The 24,348-nt window shown below is 42.3% G+C and overlaps 1 protein-coding gene across 10 annotated transcripts in view; it reads left to right on the top strand.

Moving 5' to 3' along the window:
* The window catches only part of LOC140395721 (C-Jun-amino-terminal kinase-interacting protein 4-like), a 272,454-nt gene extending 248,663 nt beyond the window's left edge, over nucleotides 1-23,791 (top strand). For 6 of the 10 annotated variants that reach the window (XM_072483849.1, XM_072483853.1, XM_072483852.1 and 3 more), the window contains 7 exons: nucleotides 1,286-1,434; nucleotides 2,679-2,850; nucleotides 4,418-4,531; nucleotides 14,943-14,981; nucleotides 18,260-18,436; nucleotides 20,636-20,767; nucleotides 22,549-23,791. In XM_072483849.1, the coding sequence (XP_072339950.1) occupies nucleotides 1,286-1,434; nucleotides 2,679-2,850; nucleotides 4,418-4,531; nucleotides 14,943-14,981; nucleotides 18,260-18,436; nucleotides 20,636-20,767; nucleotides 22,549-22,664 (899 nt within the window). In that variant the 3' untranslated portion in view covers nucleotides 22,665-23,791. The remainder of the gene's footprint in view (nucleotides 1-1,285; nucleotides 1,435-2,678; nucleotides 2,851-4,417; nucleotides 4,532-14,942; nucleotides 14,982-18,259; nucleotides 18,437-20,635; nucleotides 20,768-22,548) is intronic. The other 4 variants (XM_072483857.1, XM_072483851.1, XM_072483858.1 and 1 more) reach the window with 2 other exon arrangements.
* The last annotated feature ends 557 nt before the right edge of the window (nucleotides 23,792-24,348 follow it).

The raw sequence follows: 24,348 nt of genomic DNA, 5'->3' as shown, positions 1-24,348 counted from the left end.
GTGATCAAAGCCACCACTGTATTTCATAGAATCATAGAATTTACAGTGCAGAAGGAGGCCATTCAGCCCATCGAGTCTGCACCCACTCTTGGAAAGAGCACCCTACCCTAAGCCCACACCTCCACCCTATCCCCATAACTCAGTAACCACACCCAACACTAAGGGCAATTTATCATGGCCAATCCACCTAACCTGCACATCTTTGGACTGTGGAAGGAAACCGGAGCATCCGGAGGAAACGGGGAGAACGTGCAGACTCTACACAGACAGTGACCCAAGCCGGGAATCGAACCTGGAACCCTGGAGCTGTGAAGCAATTGTGCTATCCACTGTGCTACAGTGCCACCCACGTATATTGGTGATGGTCTTCCAGCAGTAACATTCATTCAGTACGCACAGGTGGAGGGATTACGTCTGGAGAGATGTTTTGCTTTTACTAAACTGGGCCTCCCACTCAAAGGTCCACTTTTGGGTCTACTCTCAAAAGCTTCTTAGTCTCCTATCAAACCCAGCTCCCAACCCAGGTTTTTAATCTCAATCCTTTGCAATTTCCAGCCCAGCTCGGGAATGAAAAGAGTCCTTACACTGGATCTTACACAGAAATTTCATCATTCCGGAGAGAAAATCAGAGAAGCTTCCGAACTGGAAACGTAACTACCACCCAGCCTTACTGAGGAGAGACATTCCAGAGAAATCAGAATCAATCATCACCGGCATTGACAAAAGATTGATAATGCAGTTCAGTTGTTAATGAAGATTCAGCAGTTGAAGCAGTAATATAGTGGTCCAGTAATTACTGGTATTCCAGAGACCCGGAGCAATGTTCCAGAGACCACCATGGCAACTGAGGCAATTTAAATTCAATTAATTCATAAATCTGGAATAAAATGCTGGTCTAATTAATAATAGTTACAGGATTGTTGTTTTTTTTTTTAAAAAAAAGATCTGATTCACCAATGTTCTTTGGGAGAGGAAATCTGCTGGCCTTAATGATGATTCTCACCTTGACACAGCTTTTAATTGTCCTCTGCACTCAGTTGTATCAAACTGCTATAGAGAAAAACTCTGGTGAACCTACACCACGTGGCCTGCAATAGTTCAAGAAGGCAGCTCACCACTGCCTTCATTAGGGTTGGGCAATAAATGCTGGCCTGCTCAGTAACACTCATATCCCCAAGAAAATTTGAAACATAATATGGGGGAGACTGTATTAGTGATGTCTGTTTGCTTTAACGTTGTAACTGTTTAGTTGTATTTTTATATAGCCTGTTTGTTTGTTCCTTAGACGGCCAGTGGGACCTCACTAACTATCATCTTCTGGACTTTGGGAGGCCTCATCACTCCATCCGCTGTATGACTGTTGTGCACGATAAAGTATGGTGTGGTTACAAGAATAAGATCTACGTAGTACAACCAAAGGCCATGAAAATTGAGGTAATGAATTGCAAAGCTCTGAGCTCAAATAACTCCAGTAAAATGGATCGAATTGCCTTTCCATTAAAATGCTAAATGGAACGTACCCTATCAACTTTTCATAGGCTCAAATTACAGGCCCCCGGAAGCAAAACAAGACTGTTAACCTGTGGCAAAAAAGCTGTCCATCAACACACTAAACTGCAGCTCCATCTGCTATTGAGTCTGATTTGCTTTCTGCTTGTTTAATGGCCGCTTTCTCATGATAGTCCTGCCACTATTACCAGCCCCTCCAGCAGAGGCAAGGATCAGCAGTTTGCACTCGTGACTTGACATTTAGTCCAATTTAGGACCTTGTTACATACAAGCCAGCAATGTATTTATAAACACACAGGCCTGAGAAGAATCCCCAGCATCAGGCCAGATCCCAGGCAGATGTCTTTGTGATATTAAAGCAACTGCATTTGGCTAGATTTCTTACATACAGTTTCCCACTGTCACCAAATTTACCCCTTTTTATTAACATAGAACACAAGGTACAATGGCAGTACTTAGGTTATAGTTTTGTTGAAGGTAATTCATCACCATAATGGATATAAATGATTGTGAGACGTCTTTACATTTTATTTTTAGTCTAATTAGACCAAGAATATTTTGACTTTGATGCTCTGTGGCCACATGTAGTGAGTAGTACATATATATGGATAGGTAATTGCTCACTGTTTGCACTGACTTGCTTTACCTTGATGCAGTTATCTAAGTTACTGCTGCAGTCTAGCAATTCACGTTGTCACAATGCGCTGCACGGTTTCCAGTCAATCAGCTAGGCTTTTGGGTTTGAATCATGTCACAAGTTAGCTACTCCATGTTGATCTGTGTACCTCTTTTCCCTTCTCCTCCTCCTTCCCGGCCACCCCAAAGGAAAAATCACTGAGACTGATGAAGTTTTGCCCTCTGGTGGGAGGCCAGATAATGATGAAGAAACTTATTTTGTCAGTGGAGAGCTCAGCAAGCAGGTCCCGTCTTTTTATCCAACCTCCAACCTTCTACTTTGAAAAGAAAGAAGTCACGAAACAATACAGTTGGGAAAATCTTGGAAGGGAAGAATTAAGGACCAGTTTTGATGGTTTTGTTAAAGTGCACATGCAAAAGTGTGTACTGATCTGCTTCTGTGCTCGTAGTCTCAAGTCGGAATTCTCCACTGTTCTGGAATTGGTAATGTTGTTGCACTTTCGCAAAATGCTCTTCTACTTGTGCTTCCCCAGAAATCCTTTGATGCCCACCCACGGAAGGAAAGCCAGGTGAGACAGTTGGCTTGGGTGGGAGATGGGGTGTGGGTTTCCATCCGCCTAGACTCCACCCTTCGCCTTTACCATGTACATACCTACCAGCACCTACAAGATGTAGACATTGAACCGTATGTCAGCAAAATGTTAGGTGGGTGATCACTATGATTATTCCATATTTTGTATATTTTGTGTATACTTGGTATCATCCTGTTCTTGACTGAAGTGTTTTAAAATCAATTCTGAAGTTTAATTAAAAGCATTTTTTTCTCCAGTTTTCTACCTCTCTCCCTGAAACAATAGTTGGTATCCCACACCATTCACTTCTTCCCTGTACATATAGATCATTTAGAATAGGTTAAAAGTAAAGGTTTTATCATATTGTATAGAAGTTCAGGAAAATATCCATGTGTTAGCAGACAGATGGAAGATGAAGAGGAATGGGTGTATCGACTCCATGGAAAGACATGGGAGGAACAGCAAAATCTGAGGCTTTGAGTGTAATTTCTCAAGTGGAAATGCAGATATTTGAAAGACGGACTGTAGTCAGGGATTAGAAACTATCCTAAAATAATCGTTTTTAAGAACTTTTTAAGAAAAAGATAGATGCCTTTCTAAAGAATAAAGGGATTCGGGGATATGGTGTACGGGCCGGAGAGTGGAGCTGAGTCCACAAAGATCAGCCATGATCTCATTAAATGGCGGAGCAGGCTCGAGGGGCCAGATGGCCTACTCCTGTTCCTAGTTCTTATGTTCTAAACTGGAAAATTACAAATGTTGAAAATGCACGCTAGATAATTCGGTAAAGAGAGAAAGGAGGTTATGATGTAGAGGTCAAATTGGATCTTTATGGATGCTTACGGACCCGTTGTAAATTTCCAGAATTTTCTGTTTTTCGTCGTAAGGAGAGACTGGGAGGTACTTTACTTATTTTCCCTGGTCCAGTATCATAATCGAAGGAATTTAGTGGCAAGAGAGAACGAACTGGCATTTATAGAGGTTTTTGAAATGAAAGATCTTGATTGTGAATAAGGAAAGACTATCCCCTCCAGTTGATGTGCTGCCACCATCGTAAAGTTTTCATCGAGAATGAGGAGAAGCACTGGGGGACAATTGAAATGAAATGAAATGAAAATTGCTTATTGTCACAAGTAGGCTTCAAATGAAGTTACTGTGAAAAGCCCCTAGTCGCCACATTCCGGCGCCTGTTCGGGGAGGCTGTTACAGGAATTGAACCGTGCTGCTGGCCTACCTTGGTCTGCTTTCAAAGCCAGCGATTTAGCCCTGTGCTAAACAGCCCCAATTTTTATACATGTTTGTTGGAGCATGCAATGCTTTACCTCTAGGAGCTGATGAGGCAGAGACCATTGTGTCGTTGAAAGGAAATAGGGATAAAATGATGAAATAGAGAAAGATCTGATGAGTATCAATCTGATGTGTTTGGCGTGGAAGAGAAGAAGGCACTGTTTTCTCAAATAGGGAATGAGCTGTAAGTTTTACATATTATACCGTATAATTTGCTGTATTTGGAGAGGAGGTAACAGATTCTAGTCTACTCCAAAGTAACTATATTTACTTGGACTGACTGGATTACCTATGGAAGGCTGGCATGGACTTGATGGGCTGCAAGGCCCCATTCTGTGCCATAATGACTTTATGACTTGATATGTTTCCAAAGTGTTTGAAATTCTCTTTATTTGTTGGTGTTTGTTTTTAAGGTACTGGGAAACTTGGTTTCTCTTTTGTGCGAATCACAGCTCTCATGGTATCCTGCAACTGCCTGTGGGTGGGCACAGGCAATGGCGTGATCATCTCCATCCCTCTAACAGAAAGTAAGTGATGGAGTTTACTTTGAGAAAAAGTGATTTATATGTGTGCATCTTTTCTCTTTGTTTCTTTAATGCTGATTAGCGGCACCTCAGTTTGCTCTGTGGAACTTGTATTCTAATTGACCTCTTGGGTAGCTGATTTATCTTTGCCTTCAGGATAATGGGGAGGGAATGTCCCTATTGGGGGTGCAGCGAAGGTTTACCAGACTGATTCCAGGGATGGCGGGACTGTCATATGAGGAGAGATTGACGAGGTTGGGATTGTTCTCGCTGGAGTTCAGAAGAATAAGGGGGGATCTCATAGAGACTTATAAAATTCTAACAGGACGAGACAGGGTAGATGCAGGGAAGATGTTACCAATGATGGGTGTGTCCAGAACAGAGGGTCATAGATTATCATAGAATTTACAGTGCAGAAGGAGGCCACCCGGCCCATCGAGTCTGCACCGGCTCTTGGAAAGAGCACCCTACCCAAGGTCAACACCTCCACCCTATCGCCACGACCCAACCCAACAATAAGGGCAATTTTGGACATTATGGGCAATTTATCACGGCCAATCCACCTACCCTGCACATCTTTGGACTGTGGGAGGAAACCGGAGCACCCGGAGGAAACCACGCACACACAGGGAGGACGTGCAGACTCCGCACAGACAGTGACCCAAGCCGGAATCAAACCAGGGACCCTGGAGCTGTGAAGCAATTGTGCTATCCACAATGCTACCGTGCTGGCCCACGGTCACAGCCTGAGGATTCAGGGTAAACCATTTCAGACAGAGATGAGGAGACATTTCTTCATACAAAGAGTGGTGAGCCTGGAATTCATTACCACAGGAAATAGTTAATGCTAAAACTTTGAATATATTCAAGAGGCGGTTGGATATAGCACTTGGGGAGAAAGGGATCAAAGGCTATGGGGAGAAAGCAGGATTAAGCTATTGAGTTGGATGATCAGCCATGATCATGATGAATGGCGGAGCAGGCTCGAAGGGTCAAAAGGCCTCCTCCTGCTCCTATCTTCTATGTACCTATGTATGTATTGCCTTGTGCAGTTCTTGCACTCCAAAAGAGCAATATCATTGAGAGAAAGTGCTTCTCTCTGATCAGCAGCTTCATTCGGTAGGAATAACTGGGAGATCATTTGAAACACTGCATTTCAACCACCTTTTCCGCTTTTACTGCAAGACTGTCTGGTGTTTCCTGGTTATAATCTCATGCTTGAGCACTGACATCAGCCAGCCTTGAATTCTGCCATTCCCTCTTCGTGGAAAGCCTCAAACGGCGGTGCGGGAAGGTTTTTGTTGCATCCATACTCAGGGAGTGGGCATCACAAGCAGGAGTTGCATTTACTGTCTGGCCCTAATCGGTGACCAGCCTTAAACTGCTGCAGTCTATCTGGCGTGGGTACACCACAGTGCTGTTAGGGAGGAAATTCTGCATTTTTAAGCCAGCAACAATGAAGGAACAGCGATACAGTTACAAGTGTCTGACCTGGAGGAGAATTTACAGCTGCTTCTGTTGTCCTTATCCGTCTCGTTGGTTGAGTCACAGATTGGAATATTGCTGTCAAAAAAGTTGTTGCAGTGCATCTTGTAGATGGTACACATTACTGCCGTTGTGCGTTGGTAGTGGGTCCTGATACTGCGATATTGTTCTGTTTTATATCTAGTGTGTGAAGGAAAGGGGTGAAAATTCAATTTGCTGTGCCAAAAGGTCTTGGGGAAACTGGAAGCAAGTGTGCACTCTAGTTTGGATGAATCTGGATTCAGAGCAGTGTAGTACTTGTTCAGTAGCTGACTATGTTGTAATTGAGGAGTATTTAGACTAAAAGAACACATTCTCTTGCACTATGGCGAAAATATGAAAGCTTAAATGGAAATTTGTCCTATAAATTCCAAGTATCTGCACTACCAAGTCGGGATAATCTGCACATGTACAGCCCATGAACATCAACACCAACCTTGTTCCCTTCAAGTTGTAATTCCTTTCATGGTATTGGGAGGATGCGGGATGCAGAATATGGTATGAGGACAATGTGTAGCAAAAGGAATTGTGTGGTTTTGAGTATTAGTTTTTCTAATGTGTCACTGCTTGCTGCCTCTAAAGAGGGAAAGGTCTTTCAGGGCTTTGAACTTTCCTCAGAGTGAGAGACACAATGTAATTTAAGGTGAGGAGGAAAGTGTAATCAATTCCATACATCCTCGCACAATGGCATATTCTTTAGAACTGGCACCAGTGGGAGGGAAGCAAAGAATAGGACAGCCATGAATAACAAGGATCCATCTAAGATGTGTACATATCTGATGTAATCACTCATGTTTTCCCACTCCTCTGAAAGGGACAGCAGCTATTTTAAGCAATGAAACACATTCCCTCTGCACCTCCAACATATCTACAATTTGCTTCTTTAACATAGAACATAGAAAATACAGCACAGAACAAGCCCTTCGGCCCACGATGTTGTGCCGAACCTTTGTCCTAGATTAATCATAGATTATCATTGAATTTACAGTGCAGAAGGAGGCCATTCGGCCCCCTGAGTCTGCACCGGCTCTTGGAAAGAGCACCCTACCCAAACTCAACACCTCCACCCAACACCAAGGGCAATTTGGACATTCAGGGCAATTTATCATTGGCCAATTCACCTAACCTGCACATCTTTGGACTGTGGGAGGAAACCGTAGCACCCGGTTAGATTTCAACTAGATTTAGTTGAAATCTAGCCCGCAATGTTAGGCGCTAAAACATTTCTGCTCAAATTCCTTCTTTTTTTTGGAAGCCCTGTGGACCCTGTCTGAATCTTCTACTTACCAGCTCTAATCCTGCCCTCTATCAGGCCTTTTATGGTGATTGTGTGGAATTCAATATCCTGCCTTCCAAGAGCGGGAGGTTGAGAGCAAGTCAGAATGTCTTGTAGGGGATTGTTGTTTTGTGTACACCAATCACAAAGCACCTCTTAACTGCAAACCTATAAGTGCATGGAGCCTGCAACATTTGAAGGATGAAGATCCTACTAAGGTAAGTAATGTTCCTCCTGTGTTTCTACCCTGCATTCTAATTTGGAGTGTTTAAGATTTTACTTGAGTTGGTCGGTTTGCCATTGATGAGCAAGCATGATCGATTATCACTTGTGATGGATACAGCTTTTGTCTTGGCCAATGTCTCTACTCCTGGATAGCAGGCTTACCAGTCACCCAATGGGAGAACTCCACTTGAATTCCTTGTTTTTGTTTCTTTCTCCCATTTCCCACTTACAGTGAGGCGATGGTGCCCTTTCCCCTGTGACCCTCCTCCCAGTTTGCTCAGGTTATCAGATTTAGTGGATTAGGAAATGTTGACAGAGTTCCACTTTTTGTGCCACATAACCATTTTATTATTTACAAAGAAACATTTTATTTTTAATTAAAAGCTATTAATCTTCACATGTAAATAATGTGCAAATGAATAAGACTGCAGATGGTGTAAATTTGAAATAGACTCAGAAGATACTAGAAATACTCAGCATGACTGGCAGTAACTGAAGAGAGAAACCGAGAAGGCAAAACTATTCCCATTGATGGAAGGATGGAGAACCACAGGGCACCAATTTAAAGTGATTGGTAAAAGAACCAACCGTGTCATGAGAATGGTTTACACCGAGAATGGTTTGAATCTGGAATGCTGAGTGTGTGCTAGAGGAGAGTTCAATTATGTCAACAAAACATGCCTTGTGCCAAGTAATGATTTTTAATCCACTTACTAGAACACTGAACTGAACTTTTAAAAACAGACTTTTTGAAAACACAAACTACAATTGTGACTTGAGTTCTCAATGAAGATGGTTACCCCATTTTCATCCCTGTACTCTCCACATTACAGACACAGTGTCTCAAACTTGGTGGGTTACAAAGACTTATCAAGGACGATAGCCTCACAGGAATATCAGTGAGCCACATATCCTGTCTCCATTAACAATCTGAGATATATGGCAGCACAGTGGCGCAGTGGGTTAGCCCTGCAGCCTCACGGCGCCGAGGTCCCAGGTTCGATCCCGGCTCTGGGTCACTGTCAGTGTGGAGTTTGCACATTCTCCCCATGTTTGCGTGGGTTTAGCCCCCACAACCCAAAGATGTGCAGGGTAGGTGGATTGAACACACTTAAATTACCCCTTAATTGCAAAAAATTAATTGGGTACTCTAAATTTATAAAAGAAAAGAAAAAAAACAATCTGAAATATTAGACCATAAGGCATAAGAACAGAATTTGGCCACTCGGCCCATCGAGTCTGCTCCGCCATTCAATCATGGCTGATATTTTCTCATCCCCATTCTCCTCCCTTCTCCCCATAACCCCTGATCCCCTTATTAATCTATCTCTGTCTTAAAGACACTCTGATTTGGCCTCCACAGCCGTCTGCGGCAAAGAGTTCCACAGATTCACCACCCTCTGGCTGGAGAAATTCCTCCTCATCTCTGTTTTACAGGATCGTCCCTTTAGTCTGAGATGGTGTCCTCTGCTTCTAGTTGTTCCTAGAAGTGGAAACATCCTCTCGCCATCCACTCTATCCAGGCCTCGCAGTATCCTGTAAGTTTCAATAAGATCCCCTCTCATCCTTCTAAACTCCAACGAGTACATACCCAGAGTCCTCAACCGTTCCTCATACAACAAACTAATCATTCCAGAGATCATTCTTGTGAACCTCCTCCGGACCCTTTCCAAGGCCAGTACATCCTTCCTTCGATACAGGGCCCAAACTGCTCACAGTACTCCAAATGGGGTCTGACCAGAGCCTTATACAGCCTCAGAAGTACATCCCTGGTCTCATATTTTAGCCCTCTTGACATGAATGCTAACATTGCATTTGCCTTCTTAACTGCCGACTGAACCTGCACGTTAACCTTAAGAGAATCGTGAACAAAGACTCCCAAGTCCCTTTGTGCTTCTGATTTCCTAAGCATTTCCCCATTTAGAAAATAGTCTATGCCTCCATTCCTCCTTCCAAAGTGCATCACCTCACATTTTTCTACATTGTATTCCACCTGCCACTTCATTGCCCACTCTCCTAGCCTGTCCAAATTCTTCTGCAGCCACCCTGCTTCCTCAATACTACCTGTCCCTCTACATACCTTTGTATCATCTGCAAACCTAGCAACAGAGCCTTCAGTCACTTCTTCTAGATCATTAATGTATATTGTAAAAAGTTGTGGTCCCAGCACCGACCCCTGAGGTACACCACTAGTCACCGGTTGCCATCCTGAAAAAAAAAACCTTTATCCCCACCCTCTGCCAGCCAGCCAATCCTCTATCCATGCCAGGATCTTACCCTGAACACCATGGGCTCTGAACTTATTTAACAGTCTCCTACGTGGCACCTTGTCAATGGCCTTCTGATAATCTAAATAAATCACATCCACTGGTTCTCCTTTGTCTAACTTCCTTGTTACTTCCTCAAAGAACTCGAACAGACTTATCAGACATGACCTCCCCTTGACAAAGCCATGCTGACTCAGTCTTATTTTATCATGCACTTCCAAGTGCTTTGCGTTTTCATCTTTAACAATGGCCTCTAAAATCTTACCAATGACCAAAGTCAGGCTAACCAGCCTATAATTTCCCGTCTTCTGCCTTCCTCCCTTCTTAAACAGTGGTGTTACAATAGCCACTTTCAGTTCAACATGGAGGTTCCCAGACATGAATTTATCAAGCTACAATGCGAATATGCCAAATCCAATCAATTGAACAATGGGACACTGGCAGAGAAAGAGAATTTACAGACATGAACTGATAAAGTTACAAGGGGGAATGCACTAGGGATGACCATGTTCAAATCAATGGATCCAGGGGAACAGCCAAATCAGCCATCTACATATTTTATTCCAAAATATCGGGGTCAACAAAAGAATGTCACAAGATCTTCGAATTCAGCCTGAAGCCAGTCGAATCACCAAACTACAGACTGTGTATCCCTTTTATTTCTCTGGACTCTTCATTGAAAAATAATGGCCCCCATCATCTATTGGTGTGCATGCGTGCACTTCAATTGTGTGATAACCTTTACCCCCTTGTTAATCAAGAACTATCCAGCTCTGCTTTAAAAATAGTCACTATGCTTCCACTATCTTTTGAGGAAGAGAGTTTCAGAGAATCATGACCCTCAGAGAAAATATTTCCCTTCATCTCTGTCTTAAATGAGCAACCCCTGATTTTTAAACAGTAACTCCCTAGATCTAGATTTTCCCACAAGAGGAAATATCCTCTTCACATCCACCCTGTCAATACCCTTCAGGATCTTAAAGGTTTTGATCAAATCGCCTCTTACTCTTCTAAAGTCCAGTGAATATACAGAAACAGACATTGAAAATAGAAGCAGAAGGAGGCCATTCGGCCCTTTAAGCTTCCTCCGTCATTTATTGTGATCATGTTCGATATCCCTCAATTCCTTTAACTTCAAGGGCCAAGAGCTGTATCTAATTCCTTCTTGAAATTCCACAATGTTTTGGCCTCAACTACTTTCTGTGGTAGCGAATTCCACACATTCACCACTCTCTGGGTGAAGAAATTTCTCCTCACCTCAGTCCTAAAAGGTTTGCCCCTTATCCTCAAACTGACCCCTAGTTCTGGACTCCCCACCATCGGGAACATTCTTTCTGGATCTACCCTGTCTAATCCTGTTAGAATTTTGTAAGTTTCTATGAGATCCCCTCTCACTCTTCTAAACTCCAATGAATATAATCCTAACCGATTTAGTCTCTCCTCATATGACAGTCCCGCCACCCCAGCCTGGTAAACCTTCGCTGCACTCCCTCCATAGCAAGAACATCCTTCCTCAGGTAAGGACACCAAAACTGCCCACAATACTCCAGGTGTGGCCTCACCAATGTCCTTTACAATTGCAGTGAAACATCTCTATTCCTATACTCAAATCCTCTCGCTATGAAGGCCAGCATGCCATTTACCTTCTTTACTGCCTGCTGTACCTGCGCACTTACTTTCAGTGACTGATGCACGGGGACACTAATGTCTCGCTGAGTATCCACCTCTTTCAATTTACACCCATTCAAATAATAATCTGTCTTCCTTTTTTTCGCTACGAGAGTGGATAACCTCACATTATTCTGCATCTGCCATGCATATGCACACTAACTCAGCTTGTTCAAATCCCGCTGAAGCATCTCTGCATCCTCCTCAAAGCTCAACCTCCCTCCCAATTTTGTATGATCTGCAAATTTGGAGATAATACATTTAGTTCCCTCAAATCATGAATATATAATGTGAACAGTTGGGGTCCGAGCACAGATCCCTGCGGTACCCCACTAGTCACCTGCCAATCTGAAAAAGACCCATTTATTCAGTCCAAAGACGTGCAGGGTAGGTGGATTGGCAATGCTAAATTGCCCTTAGTGTCCAAAAGGTTAGGAGGGGTCATTGGGTTACGGGGATAGGGTGGAAGTGAGGCCTTAAGTGGGTCGGTGCAGACTTGATGGGCCAAATGGCCTTCTGCGCTATATGTTCTATGTTCTATTCCATTTATATTTTTGCTTCCTGTCTGCTAACCAGCTTTCTATCCATTTTAAGCCTAACCTCCCAAACCTTTCCTCATTACCCAACCTGCCCATTCCTGGCATTGGTCTAGTAAATCTTCTTTGAGCTGTTTCTAACACATTTACATCTTTCCTTGAATAAGGAGACAAATATAATATTGTGCGCGATACTCCAGTTGTGGTCACATTAGTGCCTTGTACAACTGAAGCATAACCTCCCTACGTTTGTAATCTATTTCCCTCATAATAAACAATAACATTTATTAGCTTTCCCAATTATTTGCTGTACCTGTATATTAGCTTTAGTGATTCACACACTAGGACATCCCGATTCCTCTGCACGTCAGAGTTCTGAAATCTATCACCATTTAGATATTTTTTTAATCCTTCCTGCCAAAATGGACAATTTCACATCTTTCAATATTATACTCCATTTGCCAGACTTTTGCCCATTCACATAATGTATCTATATCCCTTTGTAACCTGCTTGCATCCTATTCACATTTTACTTTCCTACCTATCTTTGTGTCATCAGCGAATTTAGCAACCCAGTCCCTTCATCCAAGTCATTTATATAAATTGTAAAAAGTTGAGGCCATGGTACTGATCCTGTGGCTCATCACTCGTCATGTCCTGCCAACCAGAAAAAGACCCATTTATGCCAACTGTTTCCTGGTAGCTAGCCAATCTTCAATCCATGCCAATATGTTACTCCCTACGCTTTTGTTTTACGCAATAACCTTTGACATGGCACCTTATCAAATGCCTTCTGGAAAACTAAGTACAGTATATCCACCAGTTTCCCTTTATCCACTGCATATGTGACCGCTCAAAGAAATCCAATAAATAGGTTAAACATAATTTCCCTTTCACAGAATCAGGTTGACTCTGCCTGATTACCTTGAATCTTTTCAAGTACCCTGCTATAACGTCTTGAATAGCAGCTTCTAACATTTTCCCAATGGCAGATGTACGGCTAAGTGGCTTGTAGTTTCATGATTCCCATTTCCCTCCCTTTTTTTGAATAAAGGAGTTCCATTTGCAATCTAATGGGACCTTTCTCGAATCTAGGGAATTTTGGAAAATTAAAACCAGTGCATTTCTCATTAGCCACTTCTTTACTTTAGGGTGAGGTTCATCTGGACCAGGGGATTTGTCAGCCCGCAGACCCAACAATTTGCTCAATACCACTTCCCTGATGATTGTATTTTTCCTGAGTTCCTTCCTCCCTTCCATTTCCTGATTTGCAGCTATTTCTGGGATGTTACTGGTGTCTTGTATAATGAAGACTGATGCAAAATACCTGTTTAATTCATCCGCCATAATCCTACTGGGGACCAATTCCCCAGACACACTTTCTACAGGACCAATACTTAGACCTGTTAAGCACAATAAAGCTTAACCTCTTTCTTTGTTAAGCACAAGAAACCCTGCCTGGTTAGAACCCATAGAATTCCTACAGTGCAGAAGGAGGCTATTTGGCCCATTGAGTCTGCATTGATCCTATGAAAGAGCATTCTACCTAACTGCTATCTTTATTTCCACTCAAACATCGAAACCATCTCAAATCACAATCCACTTTTAAATACAGTTAGCAGACTCAGGAATCCTGGCTGTAAAGAAATGTCTTGGACACACACCTTTGAGAAAGAGAGATATTTTGGGACATCTTGAAAGAAAGAGACCTGACTCCCTGTCAGAATAATGCAGAATCTCTGGCTGTATTTCTTCAGAAACCTTCTCGGCTCCTCTTCCAGCCAAAAACCTCAACATCTGACTGCTTCAGTCCCTGGCTCCTCCCATTAACTGCTACATCTCACTAAGCTGAACACAATGTCTCTAATTATCTACTCCCCAGGGAACCCTCAATTTAAAATAAAAGTCCATTAGCCCAAACATTTATGATGCTTTAATTGCACCTCTGGCTCTAAAAAGCCTTGCTGTCTTTCAAACCCGGATTTTTAAAAACATGGCTGCAGCAGTCGCACACACTTGCCCAGGCTCTTAACCCTGACTGCGTCAAATAATATATCTGACATTTCTGCATTCATCACAATAAGCATTGAAGAGTGAAATTTGCAGGGCTACAGGGAAGTGGGAGTGGATTAGATGATTTGTTCTTGCAGAGAGCCAGCACGGACATGACCGTGCTGTAACCATTCTGTAGTTAATTTCTTTTATAAATTTGGTTTGGTTCTTTCCCTGCCTTGCTCAAGAACTGTTGCATCTCTAAGTACTCTCAGTTCTGACAAAAGGTCATCTACCCAAAATATTTCTCCACAGATGCTGCCAGAGCTGCTGAATATGTCCACAATTTTCTCTTTGTATCATAAAGGAATGATGTTTGGTTTCAGAAACCTGGGAGGAGATGATGCCGTTGCTTTTCTCTCAACCTGACAACATATTCACCAGATTCAGTGAGGTTGAAGTTTTAGTGACATTGTTACTTTTCCAAATAGACTGAGCAGCCATTCCGAAGCAGTAATCTGGAGCTTGCTAAAGATTGCGTTGCAGCCCACAGTCTTTGCATTGGAATAAGACTGGCATAGTTGCCTGTTGGTGAACTAGTGTGCACCATCTTAATTCTCTGATACATTCAGGTCTTTAAGCCAGTCAGTCGGAATGTATCGTGCCGCATGGATTTGATGTAGTTTTATTGGGGCTGGAAGCAATTGTTGTTTTGAATGAATCTTCCAGCTCCTCCAGCTACCATGACCACAGTTGGTTTAACATCTTTGAAAAGTTTTTATAACAACAGATTCTGTTCTTGCACTGTCTATAAATTTTAAAAGAAAACTACAGGTTTGAGATGCAAGAGTAGTAGGTTCTTATTAATCCTTTTCCTCTACTGTCATACTTGTCCACTCCCCCTTTGCCACCTCTTCTCACTATAGCTGTAGTCCTCCACCAGGGACGGTTACTGGGTCTGAGGGGTAAGTGCAGATCAAACCATCGGAATCTTTCTCTTTCGGGCTGCTTTAGCCAGTCAACGCAGTTTATATCCAACTTTTATTTATAATGTTTGCCTTCCTGTTTTTATTTCTCTCTGTCTGAATGTTTATCCTGATGCTGGTCACTGCAATGCGGCAGTATGTATGTTTGCTGGATGGTCACAATAGCCTAAGTACCCATGTTCCCTTCCCCAGCTCTGAGGGACCTTTCATTTTGTCTTGAGGACTGTCATTTCCATGTCTCCTCACTGAAGCTGTGCAAACACTGCTGCCTGTGTTTCATTTCTTTATCTGTAATGACTCTCTGTTCCATTTACTAATGTTTAAAAAAACACCCATGTGGCCATAGGTATGGAGAATGTGTCTAATGTTCAGCCTTTTCATCAAAATTTAACCCAGTTGTGAAAGAATAGGGTTGGTATTTTTCTGTTCGGAACAAGAACCAAGTTGTTTTTCTTTTTTTGCAGCTAAACCCACATAGCCTTTCATAGAATTGACAGTACAGAAGGAGGCACCGGCCCTTGGAAAGAGCATCCTACCCAAGCCCACACCTCCACCCTATTATCGTAACCCAGTACCCCCACCAAAACACATAACCTGTGTTATGCAACCAATAACATTGAAGTTGGATACTTGCAATCTGATTATTCTCATGATGTGGAGATGCCGGCGTTGGACTGGGGTGAGCACAGTAAGAAGTTTTACAACACCAGGTTAAAGTCCAACAGGTTTGTTTTGATGTCACTCGCTTTCGGAGCGCTGCTCCTTCCTCAGGTGAATGAAGAGGCATGTTCCAGAAACATATATATAGACAGATTCAAAGATGCCAGACAATGCTTGGAATGCGAGCATTAGCAGGTGATTAAATCTTTACAGATCCAGAGATGGGGTAACCCCAGGTTAAAGAGGTGTGAATTGTACCAAGCCAGGACAGTTGGTAGGATTTCGCAGGCCAGATGGTGGGGGATGAATGTAATGCGACATGAATCCCAGGTCCCGGTTGAGGGCGCACTCATGTGTGCGGAACTTGGCTATAAGCTTCTGCTCGGCGATTCTGCATTGTCGCGCGTCCTGAAGGCCGCCTTGGAGAAGGCTTACCTGGAGATCAGAGGCTGAATGCCCTTGACTGCTGAAGTGTTCCCCGACTGGAAGGGAACATTCCTGCCTGGTGATTGTCGCACGATGTCCATTCATTTTCCGTATTTTCCATTGATGTTCCGCACACATGAGTGTGGCCTCAACCGGGACCTGGGATTCATGTCGCATTACATTCATCCCCCACCATCTGGCCTGCGAAATCCTACCAACTGTCCTGGCTTGACACAATTCACACCTCTTTAACCTGGGGTTACCCCATCTCTGGATCTGTAAAGATTTAATCACCTGCTACTGCTCGTATTCCAAGCATTGTCTGGCATCTTTGAATCTGTCTCTATATATATATATATATATATATATATATATGTTTCTGGAACATACCCCTTCATTCAACTGAGGAAGGAGCAGCGCTCCGAAAGCTAGTGACATCGAAACAAACCTGTTGGACTTTAACCTGGTGTTGTAAGACTTCTTACTGTGATTATTCTCAGATTGACCAGGACAGTGAACCTGATTTTAACTCTATGTAGATGGATGGGCTTTGAATGGGCTAAAATTGGGCCCTTTATTTCAGCATTTCACCTGCCTTTTTACAATGTATTTTTATATATGAAAAAAGGAAGTTGGATTCTGACCCTTGAATCACATGAATAAAGTGCTGACAATTTTTTATCATCTTGCAAGCAGGAACTGCCCGCCTCTGGGAGCAGTTCAATAGTAACGCTCTCTGTGGGCACGTTCATCCAGAGTGCTAATGTGTCTGTTGAAAATCTACCTCAAATGTTTATTTTGCCTAGATATTTTATATTTGGAAGCCAAATTCCTACTGTTGCACAGCTTTTGGTGTCAGTAAAACTGGGGTATCATGGTGCGCATCATTCAGCCCTCTTCACACCCCAGAACCTAGTTCTGAATCCAGCCTAAACAGAAATTATGCTGTTTGAAAGTTTGTGAAGTGTAGAGTCTGGTCTAATTTTAATGCATTCAGCCGGGACAATTTGAAATGGAGAGGGTGTGGTGGAGGTGCTATCGGATTGCCGAGTCCAAGATGTGACAAAGATGCACTACTTCAGCAGGAATTGTCTGAGGTGTGGGTTAACACTTGGAAGCCAGTTTGTTTTTTTACGCTAATCTACACAAACCTGGGCAAAAAGAGAGCTTTCCTTTCTCAGCAAAGGTACACCTTGCCTTGAAAATACAGAACAATTTGTACCCATGTGATTAGATTTGATTCCTGGCAGAACACTGAGTCTTCTGTTCAACACTACAAACAGCATTTGTTTCAAATGTGGAATTGAGTAGGTCAGGATGATGGAGTTAATACTATAGAACGTTGCAAGCTTCGAAACAGGTTAACCAGTTAATGGGTTGAAGCTTCATGAATTAGCTTGCACAGGGATAAGCTTGACCTGTTCAAACTGGCTAAATGGGTGCTCATTGTAAATGGATTTGAATTCTTCACATGCTTTGTGAAATTTGCAGTGTCGAAGGTTAATACCTATAGTCCATGGGTTAGAACTTACAGCTGGGATAGGAAGTCTGATATAACCAAACACTATACTTTCCCTGAGATGATGTAGAAGCTTACCCATCAACTGATTGCTGTACAATGGTAACCACTGTGCATAGGCACAGAAGTTTGAAACTCCCTCTACTTGACTGCAAAATTACTCATTTAAAACTTTAATTTTAATAAAGTACTTTAAAGTTAGAGACCAGTTTATAAAATAAAACTTCACAAAGCATTTTTAGTGAAGTTTTTCTGCTACCACTATTTAAATCTCATGGATCGGAATCCAATGATATTTGCTGCAAATATTCCAGTAGATGTAATTTTCTTAATGTCACAGCTCCAGTGTCATCAGAATTTTCATAGACAGGAGAGAAGTGGCAGATTAGCATTAAGCACACTCCATTACCCATGTCTGCCTGACATAGTCCCGAACCGAGCATGCTCCGTCGATTTATTTTACCCCAATCTTTCCTGAACTGGCACTGTCTTCCTAAAGTTACTTTAACACCTTTTCCATTTTGCTTCAGCTTCAGCCAACACTGCCATGCTAGAGGCTGTTTTTTTTGTATATATGTCATGATTTTCTCCAGGAATCTTCTTAGTTTGTCACTGAACTAGTTGTCATTTACCACGTGCTCTCTTTCTCCAGCCAATAAGGCATCAGGGGGAACAGGAAACCGTCCCGGAAATGTCATCCGTGTCTATGGCGATGAAAACAGTGACAAGATCACCCCTGGCACATTTATACCGTACTGCTCTATGGCACATGCTCAGCTATGTTTCCACGGACACCGGGATGCTGTGAAGTTCTTTGTAGCCGTTCCAGGTGAGCAGTTTCAGAGCAGCCTTTACCCACACAGACTCCCTAAACTAGGTTCTTTATTGAATTTCAGATGGGAATTACACTCTGGGACATGATGATTGGCAAATCTAATTCTTATTTATGAAGTCATGTTTGTTATATTCGATTAAGGAAAATACTTTTATTTAAAACCTGAACAGTGTTACAAATTTCTTTCCAGTGGTTATGTTGTGTGACCAGTAATGTAAAGACATGGACAATAAATACAGACTTTGACAGTATTGCTCACATTCTGTGAATACGTTTGTGAAGACAAACAAATCACTGTGCACGTCTCAGACGCAATAGTTAATCTGTTTTTCTTGGAGTTGATTGACGGAGGAATGTTGGCCAGGACACACTGGGACAGAACTTCCTTCTGCTGAAGAGTATCATGGGATCGTCAGTATCCAGCTATACTACTGAAACAGCCAGATGGGGCTTTGGTTTAATGTTTTATCTGAAAAATAGCACCTCTGACAATGCAGAGCTCTCACTACTACATGGAAATTCCAGTCCAAATTGTGTGCTTATGTTCTGGAGTTGTACATATTGAGTATGTTAGCAACTGAGTCAATCTAACTATTGAATTAAACTGCCATTTATTTGTGAATTAATGTATTCTCCTTTAACCGTAACAATTTTTTTAAAGGGGCACTTTAGCGTGGCTAATCAGCGTACCCTGCACATCTTTGGGTTGTGAGGGTGAGACCCACACAGACACGGGGAGAATGTGCAAACTCCATGCAGGCAGTGATCCGGGATCGAACCTGGGTCCTAGGGACCATGAGGCAGCAGTGATAACCACTGCGTCACCGTGCCGCCAATTTTTAACCACTCCTTTGACCTTTCTTCCTGTTAAGATACCCTGGGTTAGTACACGGTCAAGTCCAGCCTGCTTGACCCAGAGTCACAACACAAGTGAATTAACTAACAATTGTTCGAAAAATACCCAAGTCTTTGACTCTGGGCTGCCCAATAATTACAGTCATCAGGTTTGTAATTGTAAACACAATTACTTTTTATTTGTAACAAAAATTGTAATGAAATATGCAGCAAATACAACTGGTTAATTATTAACTAATTCCCCACTTTAATTATCCCCCCCCCCCCACACTCTCTATCTCTGATATATATTATATATATAGTATACACAGAAGATGGACAAACAGGGGGGGAAAGGGGTATAAAGGAAAGAAAGGGTCCTTGTTTCAGATGGTGATTTCGAACACCTTCCTCTTCAAACTTTGCTTTCAGTCTGAGGTTTTACTGTAGATTAATTCAGGTCTCTGTAATTTCAGAATACAGTACTCACAGCCTTTCTGGAGAGAACACAGAGGAGAGCGAGAGTCCTTGTCCCTGTGCTTTCAGGAGCCAAACTATGCTCCTTGGGACTCCACTGGGATAGGATCCAATCACCACCTGTTACCAAGCAGAGTATGGCCTTTTGGCCAATTCATTAGCCACCAATCAATCAATCAAACCGAGTCCTACCCCACCCCACCCCAAACTGCTCTCTTGTGTCGAAATTTCTGAAGCTCCTGTTCAGACTAGCAGAGTGTTTTCTCCTGTAACTTCTGAATTCCTTATTCTCTGTGCTGCTTGACTTAAAGACACATGTCCATTAATAACTCGTGGATCTAAAATGATAACGGCATAAAATAAAAGAAAGGGGAAATCAGGGATCTATCATGGAAGGTTGCATTCTCAAGTTCAATGTTTTGATTCCAGATATATCAGAGCTGGAGGTCTAAAAACGACTTTTATCCTGTGCTGCTGTAAAGGAGTGATTAGATTCCTGCTGAAACTGCTGGTGAAATGTGGCCACATTGTGCCTTTTACTTTAGAAGAATATTGTTGTTAACGGTAGCAGGACATCCTGTTCGGAGGAGTTATGTTCAGGCCCCAGTCTCAGTTTAGGTTGGATTTTTGCCACAATCTGTGAGCTAATGTTTTGTGCGTGCCTTGTTGAAGCAGAATACTGCATCTCTAGAGGACTGTTTTTCTGGTGAAGCATGTCTCCCTATCAATCAGTCAGTTAGGACTGAGCCAGTGCAGGTTTCCACTGCATTCCTGCTAACAGTTATTACATAGAGAAGAATATAGGATAGATGCGTCTTTGAAAAGCAAAAGTGATCTTTGCTGGTGTTAAAATATTTTAACCCTTGTTTGGTCGTGCTCTAGGTATATCGTTTGGTGATGTTGAATACCCGTTTGAAAAATTGGGAGCCTCTGTATCAGATGGATCCAGCCAACAGCCAGTGAGATGGGTGCTGGTTATGAGCGGTGGCGAGGGATACATTGACTTCAGGATGGGTGAGGATATTGCATATTTACTGCTTCATATAAATATGAACTTCATTATGGGAAATGTTCCATTTGTCTGCCGTACCTTAATAGAATAGCAGAGTTCTATTGAATCCCCCATTTAGTACACTTTACTAGGCTGGGGAAGTGGGTATTCAAGATATTAACAGGAAAAGGTGGGTAGGTAGAAATAAACTATTTCCACTGGTTGGAGATTCTGAAGCTAGGGAACATTGTCTAAAAAGTAGGGCCAAACTGTTCAGGAGCGATGTTAGGAAGAACTTCTTCACTCAAAGGGTGGTGGAAGTTTGGAACTCTCTCCCACAAACAGCAATTCATGCGAGAACAGTTGTTAATTTTAAATCTGAGATAGAATTTCTGTTAAGCAAGGATATTAAAGGGTGTGCCCAAGCCAGGTATATGGAATTAGGTCACAGATCAGCCATGACCTCATTGAACGGCAGGACAGGCTCGGGCTGAATGCCCTACTCCAATTCCTATGGAATAGCTGGTACATGAACCCAGGCCTCCGTCACATCTCATCTGCTGGTGGGTGTGTGGGGGCAACTTCAGATGACTGTCAAGCTGGTGGGTTTGAGTGAGGAGCTTGCTGCACAAACTGCCACAGGTACAAACTTTAATACTACGCATGAAAAAGAACCAGACTACCAATTGGAGAATGTTAGTAAAGAACTCATCAGACAGAATGCGGGGGGCTATCTCGATCAGCGGTCTGAGGCCATCCTATTGAAGCTGTACATTGCTCTGAGCAGCCTATACCTAGTCACCAAGGCACAGGGTAAACACCCAAACCTTGTAAAGTGTAAAGAAGAACCCTGATCTGAATTTGACCATCGAGAACTCCGTTCAAGAACAGTTAGAGAAATGATTTGGTCTCAAAAGGAGAAAAACTAAAGGGACTTTGTGATCCATGCAAGGCACAGTGTGAGGAGTAAGAGGACACAACAGAGAAATATAAAATAGTGAATAGGCTGCAAATGTTAAATCTGGAGGAGAATCGGACTGATGTGAGGAAAGCTCTTTCCCTCTCCCTCTCTCTAATATCTGGAATAGTCTTTGAGCCTGAGAGTGGAGGCAAAAACGTGCATTGTTCAAAAGGCAGTGTGGTTGAGCAAAAAAAGTAGCATGTGACCTACCCCTTGGTGTATCTATTTCCTTGGTGTCCAAAAAGATACTGTCAGAAACTGTAGGTATCTGCGGAAAGGTGAGCTGGTGGCGCTGATCAAATCTCCCTCATCCATGCTGAGCTGCTTTGACTCTACCCACTGTCTTGTATCAGAATCTGCTGATAGGCAGAACTAAAAATTCTCCCCTCCCCCTTCCCTCCCATCCACCCACGCCAGCCAGTGTAATATGGTAACCAATTGGGTTAGTGTTCATTTGGCAGGTGGGGTATTGGCTTCCTATGGCATTCGCCAGTGCTATTCTGAGAAGCTGTATCCTGTATGGGTTCCAAATCAATACACACAATTTATTTTTAAAAAGCAATGAGACGTCTGCGCTGAATGTTTCTCATCTCGAACTCACTATCCAAGAATGGTGGAAACAGATTGAGTGGTAACTTTCCACAGGGAATTGGATACCTACTAGTAGGGGAAATATTTCTATGGCTGTGAGGAAAGAGCAGCGTGGGTGGGGTGGAACTAATCCGAGGGGTCTTTCAGAGTACTGGTACAGATAAAATGACTGAATGGCCGGCTTCTGTGGAGTAGGATGAACAAATGCTTCTTGTTATCTTCATACGTCATGATGTATGTTGTTCCCTTTAGGTGATGAGAGTGAAGAGACCGAGGAGCTCAGGGAGACTCTACAGATTCAGCCCTCACTGGCCAAAGCAGAGAGAAGTCACTTAATTGTGTGGCAGGTCATGTTCAACGATGACTGAATTATACAACTTCATGACAGAATGACTGAGTTACATGAAAACCTTGCATGTTGTTTTATTTTGGTTTATTTTTGTTTAATTTCTTCACCGCAGAGTGTTTGAGCAGTTCTTCACCATAGTTCCTCAGTTTGCATGGTGAGTTCAGAGCAGGCGCTAAGCATCTCTGAGCTGCTCTTCTGTCCTTGTCCTTTTTACAGGGTCATCCTACTGTTAAAAGACGGCGCTTGCTGAACATAGTCACTTCACTTCAAAGAACTTAGGCTGCCTTAGTAAAACAACAGGTGTTAGTTCTTAAGGGTTATTATGCTAACACTATTCTAAAGAACTAATTTGTATTTGCAATGATTATAAAGAAAGCTATTTATTTCTGTGTGGGTGTTATCACGGTTACCAAAGGATATTAACCCGGAGTAGCACTCGTGTCAAATGATTGGTAGGGAGAGGGGGGGGGGGGCGGGGGGAACAGTCCATCAGTCAGTCTTGTTTTAGAGCCTTGTGGTGTTTAGGGGAATATCATCCGGTTCAGTTTTCTTTCTTGAAATTTATTGTAGAAAACTCTGGACACTTGACAGGGAACATTAACAACCTGTACTGCACCTCAGCATCATTTTATACACACTACTAAAATGGCTTCTTTTCTCTAACAGAAGTGCTTTAATTATATTGACAGTTTTGTTGAGAAAGGAACATTTGCGTCTCTCTAAGCATATTTTTAAAAAAAATACAAATTTTATGGTCTGTATTTTTTTTGTAAGTTGACCTCTTTAGACACTTTATCTTGTATTTTAATTGCTCTGTAATTTGAAAACGGAATGCTCCGGCGTTGAATTGCTCTCTGTTGAAACCCAAGGCTTCATTATGGTGAGCTTGAATAGCTCATATTCCAGTGTAGCCATTTCAGTATTTATTACATATTATTAATGAACCTTTGTGGTTCAGAATGTAACTTTGTACAAGAAAAATATATATATGTAATCAAAGAAGGCTGTTGTTTTCTTGATTGTGTTTCTGCAGCTCTGAACTAATTTGTGTAATGGGACCTGCGTTCTCACATCATAGAAACTGGAAATGGATTCATTCTGGGCCCCTTGATTTACAATGACTGAATAAATTGGATTTTATTTTTATTCGGTCAAGTTTCCTGCAATTGTTTTTTTTTTACCTTTTAGCAATCTAAATTGGTGATGGTATCAATTTTATAGTGAAGCCAGACAAATAATCTCCCTCAAAACCATTTTAACACCCTAAACCTTGCCTCCCATCCAAAAGCAGCACTTTAAAATGCCCTCTTCTTGGTAATCAGTGTTGCTTTGCATTCCCTCTCTGCATTGTGTTGTCTGGGGCATTGGTTGGAATACTGCACATTGCCCTTGGGTTCAAATCCAACCCAGCATACTTGATTGAAGGATATTTCTATGGACAATGTAGGCCCAAGGAAGATGACTTCAGGAGCAGTATGAAACTAACCCTCAACCTGGTAATAGATCTCTCAAATTCAGCAATGTTAGGCAGTGTTACTGTGGAACAGAAATGTTAATGTCATCGTGAATCAACAGGTAACACTCACCTCTCCAGGTCAGTAGTATCACTATTGTTGGAGTGCTGTAGTGAATTGGAGTTTTAAAGAACATTGTTGGGACAGAGTTGAAGGGTACTTCTACACTCAGACTAGCTGTCATATTAA

Source organism: Scyliorhinus torazame, chromosome 18 (genome assembly GCF_047496885.1).
Source record: "Scyliorhinus torazame isolate Kashiwa2021f chromosome 18, sScyTor2.1, whole genome shotgun sequence".
NCBI classification, from domain to species: Eukaryota; Metazoa; Chordata; class Chondrichthyes; order Carcharhiniformes; family Scyliorhinidae; genus Scyliorhinus; species Scyliorhinus torazame.
This window is presented reverse-complemented; position numbering and strand designations above follow the sequence as displayed.